Genomic DNA, 12,828 nt, shown 5'->3' on the forward strand with positions numbered 1-12,828 from the left:
AAATATGTTTATAATAATTTATTATTTTTCTCATTTATAACTTTATCTGATTTTCAAGGAATTCAGTTCCAATAACTGGGCATTTAAACTTTGAAGGGCTTAAACACTGTACATGAAATCGTCTAACCTTTAATTTCTAAATATTAAAAAAAAAAAAAGAAAGAAAGAAAAACAGGTATGGTGGTGCACAACTCTACTCCCAGTGACTCAGGAGACTGAGGCACAAGGACTGCAAGATGGAAGCCATTCTGAGGAACTTAGTGAGGCCCTAAGCAACTTAGCAAGACCCTGGCTAAAAATAAAAATGAAATGAAATGAAAATAAAATTGAAATGAAATAAAATAAAATTACCCCCCCCACACACCCAAAGTTTTAAAATAACTATAGCCTCCCAATACTTATAATACTGAAACCAGAGACTGGCCTTGTTTTTGTGCTCCAATCCAATTCTCAATCACTTGCAGATCAGTAAGGAATCTTTCAGTTTTCCAACCCCGTTTCCACCACCATTCACATGTGAGTGCCAAAGATATGAAATGACTTGTCCAAGATCATGGCTAGAAGAACGGTTGGAAGTAGTGTTCAAGATTCTGACAGACAATAGAATGTAGGGAAGTAAGCTGTTGCTTTAATTTAACAGACTGTTTTCTTTCTTCTTCTTTTTCTTGGTAACAGTATTGAATCCAGGAACACTCTATCACTGAGCTACATCCCCAGCCCTTTTTCACATTTTATTTTGAGACAGGGTCTCACTAACTTGCCCAGGCTCTAGCTGGACTTGAACTTTGATCCTCCTGTTTCAACCTCCCAAGTAGCTGGGATCACAGAAGTGTACCACCATGCCAACTATCAGACTGCATTTGAATGCCCATCCTCTTCCTTACAGACAGCCTCACTTGGCCCAAGTAGCAATGTCAGTGTCTCAGTTTCCCAGTGAGTAAATAGGGGTATCATCACCTACTTTACAGGGTCATAATGAGGACTAAAGGAGACAGTAAAAAAAAGACTCTCATCGCAATGACTACCACATAAGGATTTTGAATAAAGATTTTTCCCTTCCTTCTTTCCAAGCAAAGTGCTCTCTACTCTGGTGTGCTGCTGTATGTATGTTTATATTATGCCCAACCATACGGCATAAACATACAGGAAATTCTTTTTAGCCATATTGTAAAAGACTTTTTAAGGTAAAAACTGAATGATGATAAAAATTAGGCTGAATAAGATAAATCTAATACATTTATTGCTGAATTGGGTTTCCTTTCCCACATTTACAATGTGGCTAGCACATTATGTTGACATGCATACTGGTGATGTTAGTCTTACATCATCTCACTGAAGTGGTTATCTGCCATTGTTCACCATTGTAAAGTTTTCTTTTTTTTCTTTTTAAATGCTAAACATTTGAGGGAAATTATGAAAATGAATCAAATTGAGAAGAGGGAGACACAAAGAGAAAGCATGCACACACACACACACACATGCAACCTCCCAAAAATCTTCAAGATAATCTCCAACATGGGGAAAAAAAGGTAAATGGTCAAGATTATTTTGAAAGTAATTCAATTTTGTCTTACACTTGATGTCAAGTCTTACCAAAAGACCTTTGAAAGTATAAACATATTACCATCACATGTTGTTGCTTATTTACATAATTCTTGAAAGACTTCTAGCAGATTAGTCAGATACAACCTCCCTTAAAAAAAATCATAGTCTCTTCCCCAAGAGAATTACATTTGCTTAAGTATTTTAAACTCTTTATCACAAATTCCATCAGCTTGCTTGTTATCACAAGACTCACCGATCTGCAGATACCGGAGTCCCCTCTGGTTTGGAATATCCTTCCAAATCTGAAATGTTCACTTGTATTTGCCTTGAGGTTACTATCTGGCTATTCTGAGAAGGTATGGCTTTCAAGTCCTGAGTAATAATATTACTATCTGGAAGAGGAGACTGTACAACTTGGAAGTCCAGTGGTGATTTAGGTCCTAGAAAACCTAAAGATTCTTGATTTTGTGCTATAGGTTTACTAGTCAATAACTTGGAGGTTGGTTCCAATGATCTTGAAGATATAGTTTGTAGGTCAGAGTTAAACTCACTATTCATCCTTGTTTTAGAAGCAGAATCCAAAGAATGAAATCTTTTATCTAAGGTTCCACTATCCAACTTGGAAGGAGTCTTGGGGCACAGAGTTATACGAACACATGAAAGTGCTTTTCTATTTGAAGGTGGAGTAGATGCAGATGTTTCTAATGTATAGTGATCAGGGGCAGATTGGGAGACTGAATTGACTTCAACATTTATCATACTAGTAATGTGTGATTTAGGTGTATGTTGATTTTTTTCTACTACACAATCCTGACCTTGAGAAAAGGGGAAACGGTGCTTTCTCATGTGGTCATCTACACCTAGGGGTCTGCTTTGATGTTGTTCAAGACAAATGGGAGAAGGAAGGTCTGAAGCTATATAATCCTGACCCTGAGAAAAGAGAGAATGGCTTTCTCTCATCTCATGATCTACACGTGGGGCATTGCTTTGTTTAAAGAGTTCTTGCTGTTCAAGAAAAATGCAAGAAGGAATGTCTGGACAAAGGCAAGAATGGTGTTTTTTCATATGGTGATCTGCATGTGGGGCTTTGCTTTTTTCAAAGAGTTCTCGTTGTTCAAGAAAAATGTGGGAAGGAAGATCTGCAGTTTTGGTTACATTCTTCTCTTTTATTCCTAGTGTGGAACTTGGTCTGCCCATACTAATGTGGGTATGGTTATCAGAAAACTGAATTTCCTTGAATGTATAATTTGCATTGGTACTGGGCTCAGAATGACTGACATTAAAATCTGATCTTTCTAAGAGTGTTTCCTCTCGATGAGAAGGCTCAAAATCAACAAATAATTTTTCGTTTTGCCTACCTTTTTCTGCTAAAAAGGTCACAGCTTTATGTGGTGAATGACTAAGCATTTTATATGATGAAGGGGAAGAGGTTTTCTGTTTAAAATCTCTAGGAGAATTTTGCTCTTCAGTGATATGAGAATTAAATACCCCCATAGATGCTCCAGTATACTGGCTACCTTCAGTAACACCAACCTTAAAAACAGAGGAATCTGAAATGCATTGAGAATGTCGGTGAGATGAAAAAGTGATGGAGGTAGTAAACTGTTTCATGGGTTCTGGGGGCAGTATTTGTGATGAAGAAGGAAATTCCACTTCTTTAGGTGGCAAACAAGCAGGTTCTACTTCTACTAATTCTGACAGCCAAGGGTCCATATTCTCACGGAATGGCATTCGAAGGCCCTTGCTAATTTTGAAGTCATCAGATATAAGTGGGGAATGACTTTGTAACTGCAAGGAATTCCAAACTTTCAAATGCGGGTTGTTCTGGTCTAAGGATTTGGAAAAATTGATGTGCCTGGTTCTCCACGATGATGGGCTCTGTCGTCCTCTGATCATTTCTGAGGATTCAGCAGATGTAAAAACACAAGGATGGTCTTCCAGTTGTGGTTGTTCAGCAGTAAGAGTCCTGAAACATCCTTTTTCATGGCTCTCAATAATAATGTGACTACATACAGCTTCAGGTGTGCATCCTATTCCCCGTGGACTCTGTGATCCCTAGAAGATATAAGTAGGTTCTTTAAGTGGTCTACATAGTTAGTTGTATACTATACTAATCAGTTTTCTATCCAGATCAGGATATGACCATAAAAGTCTTATCATTATTTTATAATAAAAAAGGTCAAAGAACACAGTAAAAAAAAAAAATGACAGTTAACTATAGAATAAAATGACTCATAACCAAGACCACCCAATAGAGTTCTTCTAAAAAATCTACTAGAGTACTAGAACAAAAACTACTATTGTCCCCCAGTATATATTCTCACTTTCTTCCTTGTAGTAATAGAAGTCACCCAAACTTTTGTTGACATATAGCCACCAAACTGAGGATGTTTCTTGTTTCTTTTGCAGCTAGTTTTGAAGCTAGTTTTGATCATATAACTAAGTTTAATCTAATGGGATATGATCAAAAGTGGTAAGTGCAACTTCTGCTTCTTGTCCTTAAAATCCAGTTCTTGACCTCCAAGTGTTTCCACTACCACCATCATTACCATCAGCATTTGATATCTAAATATGGGAATGCCTGGAACAACCATGGAAGACATGCATAAGGATAGCCAGTTTAAGATGACCTCAGGGAACACAGTTCACTTCCCTAACCTGGACTATGACATTAAAGAAAAATGAAACTCTACCTTATTTAAGCCATTCAACCCTCATTGGAGTTTATTTTGGGCTATTACAGAGGCCTGAGCTACTCCTACTATTATGCCCCCAAGAACAAGAAAAACCTTTTGCTGGGGCCTAGAGTCAATGCCCAAAGCTATCATAAATATAAAATTTCTTTGAGGTTTCTGTGGTTTACCTAGAAAGGTACTATAATCTGTATTAAGAATTGTAATGTAAAAAATAAATAAATAAATATTTTTTTAAAAAAGAAAGATACTATACTTTGGCATTCCATTTGATGATATAGTACATTTCATTTCATATACAAATATTTTAAATTATGATGCCTTTTCCCACAGATGGAGTGGATGAATTTTTCCATATTTCTCCTTCTAAGTAGACCTAAATACTCTGGACATTATATGATACCAATTTAAGAAGAATTGAAAGATGCATAGAAGGAGGCAGACAAGCTAGGGATCCTGGGACTTGAGGATGATTTGGTGGTGAGATCCCTGAGTTTTCTTTTTGTCTCATATATACAGATTTGGGGCAACAAGGAACAATAGACACAGACAAAAGCCCTACAAAAATCTGCTCTCACAGCTAAAAATCCAGGAAAGATATGGCAAAACAAGACAGAAAACCTTTAGAAAATAATTGCTGTACTCCTATCACCACAGGAAAAAAACAAAACAAAAAAACTCCAGCCCAACCTACATAAACTCTAGCAAAATCCAAGTAAGAAACCAAGACTTCCACTCTTGCAAAATTAAAATGAGGCATCCCTATACCTAGGCCAGGGTGTTATGAGAAAAGACCAAGCAGAAAACAGGACTTATTCATCCCTACTGACTGATAATGAGCTAATCCTCCCCCATGGTATCAGTGAAATCCATGTGGGGAGCCTGGACTTTGATTCCTATTCAGCACTATCACGTGCCCCTCCTCTTTCCCAACTACAGGCTAGAAGAAAATATTTGCAAACCTCATATCCAATACAGGACTGGTATTTAACATTCATAAAGAACTCAAAACTCAATAGGGGGGCTGGGACTAGTTCAGGGTAGAGTGATTGTCTAGCATATGCAAAGCTCTGGGTTCAATCCTCAGCACCACAAACAAAGCTCAACAGATAAGAACAAAAAAAGGGGGGGAGTTCTAATTAGAAAACGGGCAAAACACACATAGAGACATTTCACTAAATAAGACACAAAGAAATGAGGATATGAAAAAATGTTCAACACTAGAAACCAATAAGAAAATACAAATTAAAACCCCTACGAAGCATCATTACAAGCCGATCAAGACGGCTAAAATTAAAAATAGTGACAACATCAATCCTGTTGAGAATGTGGAATAAGCAAATCATTCATATTCTTCTGTTGGGAATGTAAAAATGGCATAGCCACCCTGAAAAATGGGGCAGCTGTTTGCACTCATGGACATGTATTCCACAGAAACAAAGATACGTTCACACAAAAACATGCACATGAATTTTACAGCAGTTTTATTTGTAAAGCCAAAAAAATAAAAAATAAATGGGAAAACCACCAAGATGTTCTTCAGTAAGTGAAAATTTAAGCTCTGGTATATACTTATCACGAAATATTACACAACAATAAAAAGGAGAAACTTCTGATAAACAGAACAACCTAGATGAATGTCCAGAAAAATATTTTGGATTCTGAATAATTCAGAGAATTATTTGGTATGAAAGAAGCCAACATACAAAAAAAAATTGTATGGTGTATGATTTCATTTATATGGCACTACTGAAATTATAAAATTATAGAATGGGAAACAGATCAGAGGTTGCCAGTGGTTAAAGAAAGGGTGGATGATGAGAGAAACAGATGCAGCTATTGTAAAGCAACTAGAGGCAACCTTGTGGCAAGGTAAATGTTCACTATCCTGATTATTTTAGCCTCAATATCATGACTGTGATATATGACTAGGTATGCAATATGTTATATCCCAGATCATTTCTTTAAAACTGCATGTGAATCTACAATTATTTAAAAACAAAACATTGAAGCTGTGTGGTGCACACGTATAAACCAAATAACTCAGAGGGTGAAGCAAGAATATTGCAAATTGAGGCCAGCCTCAGAAATTTAGTGATACTCTGTCTCAAGAAAAAGACTGGGGAAAGTTCAGCAGTAAAGCACTCCTTAGTACTGGGGAAAAAAAAAAAAAAAAAAAAAAAAAGCTGTTGACTTAAAACAAAAACAAATCTGTTAAATACTACTGGATCAAATACTTTTAAAAATACCATTTTTAATCTGCAGCTTATTATCTTGACATATCACTGGAAAACAAATACATCAACCTGAGAATAGATTTATACTCAATGGTCTATCTATCTCCCCCCAAGACATCTCTTTTTTTTTTTTTAAATATTCATTTTTTTTTTAGTTCTCAGCGGACACAACATCTTTGTTGGTATGTGGTGCTGAGGATCGAACCCGGGCCGCACGCATGCCAGGCGAGCGCGCCACCGCTTGAGCCACCTCCCCAGCCCCCAAGACATCTCTTAAGCTTTCATAATAAACACATTTCGTAATAAATTTACCATTTTTAAATTATATATAGAACTATATATAACGTGTGTATGTATGTATGTTACTATATCCACATAATTGTTTCTGGATGGGAAAACCAGCAACTTATTACTAGATATTTAACAGACTCTGAAAAAGCCACTATTAATATCAAAGATATGAAACCAAACTCAGTATCCATCAATAGATGAACGGATAAAGAAAATGTGGTAATATACAAAATGGAATATCATTCTATCATAAAAAGAACAAAATCATGTCTCCTGAAACAACACAGATGAACCTGGAGAAAATTATAATAAGCCAGGCACAGAAAGATAAATACCACATGATCTCACTGCTATGGTTTACATATGGTTGAAGTGGGTCCCTAGTTCGTGTGTCGAAAGGTTCATCCCCTGTGTGATAATGTGCAAAGTAGTGGGGCCTTTAAGAAATGGGACCTAGTGGGAATTAGTTTGGTTAAAACATAAAAAATCCTAAACTTTCTCATGCTGAGAATAAAAAGCTTCTTCATGCTGAGGACAACAGGAAAATTAATACTGACAAATTCTCTAGCTAGCTAAATCTACATATGTAGATTACCTGCCTTTTGTCCCACTGTGCTTTCTTTTCTCTTATAAAAGCTTTCAGAACCCCTGAGTTCCCAAAGATGGAGATTTGAAACAGAAAATTCTCCTCTGACTTCCTTAAAGCCTATTTTCCTCGCCAACCTGTCTCCAGAATTTTTGTGGAACATGATGAGCAGTAAACATTTCCCTCCCGATTACAGGGTCACTGGGAGCACAGCTCTTAGAAGAGATTAAGGTAGTTCTTGTGGGATGCTGAGTTAGTTTTCTCAAGAGCAAGTTGTTATAAAAGAGGCCCTCCTTGTGCTCTGGCTTCCTGTCTCTCCCTGTAATGGTTCTTGCACATGCTCCAACCATTGTGATGCCATCTATCAAGAGATAATGCAGCCAGGGAGACCTTTGCCAGGACTGGCACCATGCTGTCTAGACTTTCAGCCTCCAAAACTGTGAGCTAAATAAATATTTTTAAAATGAAATACCTAACACTTCAGGTATTTTATTTATACTAACAGAAATTGGACTAAGTATTAATTATGCCTACTCATATATGGAATCTAAAAAAGCTGATCTCATAGGAGAGAGCAGAATGGTAGCTATCAGGGGCTTAGGTGAGTAGGGGAACAAGGGATAGGGAGATATTAGTCAAAAGAATATATAATTATAATTACAAAGGAGGAATAATAATTTTTTTAAAAGAAAGAAAGAAAAGACCAGGCAAATATATAGAGACTGAGACAGAAAGTAGTTAAGTCATTCTGGGCCAGGGAGTGGGAAGCAGAGAAATGGAGAATGACTACTAATGGTTTAAAGCCTGCGCAAAAATTTGAACATGGTAAAAATCACTGGATACATTTTAAGTGGAAGAACTATGTGGTATGGGAATTATATCTCCATAAACTGGTTTTTACTTTTTTAATGTTAAGCTGCTGTTTAGCTTAACAAAATCCAATACTGATTTATGACAAAATTTATCCTCATAAATTTACCTTCCAAACTAGGAAAGGTACTTCATAACCAGACAAAGGGCATCTATGAAAGACACAAAGCTAACATAATATTAAATGGTAAAGACTAGAAGCTACTCCCCTAGGATCAAGAATATAAGTATGTCCATTCTAACATCTCGTACTCATTACCACAGTGTACATTCTAAGCAGAGTAATCAGGTAAAAAAAAAAAAATTAAAGAAATTAAGAATGTAATGGAAGAAGTAAAGCTCTATTTGCATATTATATTAACTTCTTGCTAAAAATTCCAAGGAAATCACACACACACACAAAAAAACCAACTAGGACTAATTAACAACTTTAGCAATCTATATAGGAAACCAGCTCAATATACAAATATCAATTATATTTCAATAAGCTAGCAATTAACAATCCAAAAACAAAATTAAGAAAGTAATTCCTTTATAATAGCATAAAAAAGAATGAAATATTTGAGAATATACTTAACAAAATGAGTATGCCTTGTATACTATAAAACATTGATGAATGAAATGAATAAAAATCAAAATAAATGGAAAACTGCCCCATGTTTATGGATTGAAAGACTTACTGTAATATTTCCCATATTATACTACTATCCCACATTATCATACTGATCCAATGTTAACTCCAGTATAAGAAAAAAAAAAAATCACACAGGATTTTTTTGTTTGTTTTTTAACTGACAAGCAGATCCCAAAATTTATACGAAAGCTGAAATTCAAGGAACCTAGAATAACCAAAATAATCTTGAAAATGGTTAATAAAATTGAAATACTCATACTTGACAATTCTAAAATTTGTTACAAAACACAGTCATCAAGACAGAGTGGTACTGGTACAAAGACAGACATACAGATCAATGGAGCAAAACTGACAGTCCAGATATACACACTAACATTTATGGTGAACTGATCTTTAAGAGGTCAAGAAAATCAGGAAAGACTCACCTATTCAAAAAACAGTAACTGAACACTCACATGGAAAGAGTGAATGTGCGTGCCTACATGAAAATTACCTCAAAGGGGGTAGGTAACAAAAGTGAAAATGGAAAAAATGGGATAAATAAAAATGTAAAACTTCTATATATCCAATAACATAGAAAAAAGGCAACCTATGGAATGGGAGAAAATACTGTACTTGCAAATTATCTAATAAGAGTTTAATATTCAGAATATATAAAGATCCCTATAACTTAAGAACAAAAATCAAATAGTTCAATTAAAAAATGGACAAACAACAGACTTTCTCCAAAGAAGATATAAGCTAACAAAAAGAGGCTCAGTATCACTAATTATAAGGGAAATGCAAATCAATACCACAATGCAGAACCACATCAGACTTGTTAGTATGGCCATTATAGAAACCAAATAAACAATAAGAAAATAACATCTGTTGACAAGGATGTGGAGAAATTAGAACCTTCATACATTGTTAGTGGGAATGTAAAAACGGTGTATGTAGCCTCTGTGGAAAAAAAAAACTTAAAAAATAGAAATAACCATATGATCCAGCAATTCTCCTTCTGATTCTATGCTCAAAAGAATCGTGAAAGCAGGATCTCAAAGAGATATTTACCCAACCATGCTCATAGCAATAGTATTCACAACAGTGAAAAAGAAAGAACCAATTCAAATGTCCATCAACATAATGATGAAAGAAAATGTAAAATCTTTATAATGCAATATTATAAAGTCTTTTAAAGGAAGAAAACTGACACAGGCTACAACATGTATGAATTTTGAGAACATGATTCTGAAATAAGCTGGTCACACAAAGACAAATACAGTACGATCCTACCTATCTGAGGTAACTATAGTAGTAAAATTCATACAGATAAAAACTAGAATGATGGTTGCCAATGGTCAGAGAAAAGAAAAATAGCAAGTTGTCTAATGGGTATGTACTTTCAGTTCTGCAAGATAAAAACAGCTCAGCAAAGCTCTCACTGATAAGTGTAAAATAATTTGAATATCAAAATACATAATAATGGGGGGGCTTAGGTTGTAGCTCAGCGGTAGAGCACTCGCCTAGCATGTGTGAGGCCCTGGGTTCAATTTTAAGCACCACATATAAATAAGTAAAATAAAGATATTGTATCCAACTACAACTAAAAAATAAATATTTTTTTAAAAATACATAATAATAGCCAGGCATGGTGACACATGCCTATAATCCCAAAGACTCAGAAGGCTGAGACAGAAGAATAACAACTTCAAGGCTGGCAAACCCCTAAGCAAATTAGCAAGACTCTTTCTCAAAATAAAGAATAAAAAGGATTGGGGATGAGGTTCTATGGTTAAGCACCCCTGCATTTAATCCCCAGTACAAAAAAAAAAAAAAAAGTAACAGATTATGATGCTCTGAGTAAAAGAAAAATCCAACAGTTCACACTGATATAAGTAAGACATAAATGGGGTAGAAGGGAAACCCCTAACTCACCACAGAATCCCAATTAATGAATGTTCAAGGAAAGAAGGAAATTTTTTAAATTATAAAATTATAGCTAATAATAAATAAATAGCTAATACTGAAATAAGTATCATCAAATAGGTGCTAAAATAAAGTGTAAGAATAAGATATTTGCATCACCTTGAAATATCTCTCCCTGATCTTTGTTCATTACTGTTAATGTGTAAATCACACTTATTATTAACTTTAAAAAGAATAAAAAAGTTGTAGATACCATCCTAAGTAGTATAAGCTAACATTATCAGTACTGGGACAAATTCACATAATGTGCCTCCTAGTATGATACATCATGAAAAGCATGTCACTTCTGTAGCTTTCCTACACAAAAACCAAATCTACTCATAATATAATAACAGACAAGCTCTATTTGAGAAACATACACAAAGTAACTAGGCTGCATTCTTCAAAAATGTCACGAATGGGCTGGGGTTATAGCTCAGTGGTACAGCACTTGCCTCAGATGTGTGAGGCACTGGGTTCAATTCTCAGCACCATATATACATAAATAAATAAAGCATAGGTCCATCAACAACTAAAAAAAACATGTCATGAGGGCTGGAGTCGTGTCTCAGTGGTAGAAAGCTTGCCTAGCTATGTGAGGTACTGGGTTTGATCCTCAGAACCACATAAAAATATTCTGTCTACCTATAACTAAAAAATATATATATTTTAAAAAAATGTCATGAGGGCTGGGGCTGTGGCTCAGTGGTAGAGCACTTGCCTAGCATGTGTGAGGCACTGGGTTCGATTCTCAGCTCTGCATATAAATAAAAAATAAAGTTTCATTAACATCTAAAAGCTATATTTTAAAAAATGTCATGAAAGAAAGAAAAACAGAAACTGTTCTAAATAAGGAACCTAAAGAAACATGAAAATTAAATGAAACACTAAAATAATTTATAACAGGTGTTTTATCAACACTAATATCTAGAGGGGCATTCCAAAATTGTATGGGAAGCCAGGTGATGTGTACCAGTATTCCCATCTACTCAGGAAGCTTAGGCAGGAGGATCACTTGAGCTCAGGAATTCAATGACAGACAGGCAACAGAGCAAGATCCCATCTCAATAAAAAAAAATAAAAACAAAAACTGATAACCTCATCCGCACAATTTCCTCTGACGAACACAAGAATCACTGCTCTTCACAATCTGTTTTCACATTCTCTTTACAACTACATTGGCCTCCTTGGTATTCTTTTACATATCAAACTCACTTTAGACTCAAGTGATTCTGTATATGCTATTTTATCTGGAATACTCTCCCCACTCATATCCAAATGGCTTTCTTACTTTCTTCAGATATTTGATTCAATACCTCCTTCTGAGATCCTTCCTTGACTATTCTGTTTTATTTGTCTTTCTAACACCACCAACTGGAAGTATTATGTATTTTATTTATTTGTTTGCCTTCCATACCTGTCACCAGAATATAAGTCCCATGACAAAGAAATTTTTTATTCATTTGTTCACTGATAGTGTCCTGAACATAAAGACAAGTGATGGCACACAGCAGATATTTAGTAGGTATTTGTGTAATCAATGAATGTCCAATAGCGAGTAATGATTAAATTGTTAAACTCACACAATAGATATTATATACAATTAAACTTTTAGATAAAATTTAAAGGAAAATGATACTATATTGGTTAAGAAAAAAGCCTCCAAAAATATATGCAGTCTGGTCACTAAGGGTTCTCTAAGGACAAGACATACTAGAGAAACTATATTTCAAAATCATTATGTTAACAGATAAAGTCAAATATAAGGTGAATTGCCGGTTGACTGATAATATGGTGAAGTACTCATCATAAGTATTAGAATAAGCTTACTGAAAAAATTTTAGACTTTTTCTCCAAAACCTGTCTTAGAAAACATTTTTATCAAAAACTTGGATAATAATAGATACCAAATAAACAAATGCCACAAAGATAAATGATATATTTATAATAGAACAAATGACCAAATTTATATACAAAATCATTCTAATGTGCTTAAACATTGTTATGAAATCAGTAAAAAGAAAT

At 34.9% G+C, this 12,828-nt stretch overlaps 1 protein-coding gene across 1 annotated transcript in view; it reads right to left on the reverse strand.

Moving 5' to 3' along the window:
• ALMS1 (ALMS1 centrosome and basal body associated protein) overlaps positions 1 to 12,828 on the reverse strand; it is a 225,046-nt gene that overhangs the window by 98,330 nt on the left and 113,888 nt on the right. Inside the window, exon 11 of the mRNA XM_081264701.1 lies at positions 1,799 to 3,600. Coding sequence (XP_081120827.1) covers positions 1,799 to 3,600 — 1,802 coding nt within the window. The remainder of the gene's footprint in view (positions 1 to 1,798; positions 3,601 to 12,828) is intronic.

Source organism: Spermophilus citellus (assembly GCF_964194105.1).
Source record: "Spermophilus citellus genome assembly, chromosome: 13".
In the NCBI taxonomy this organism is placed as follows: domain Eukaryota; kingdom Metazoa; phylum Chordata; class Mammalia; order Rodentia; family Sciuridae; genus Spermophilus; species Spermophilus citellus.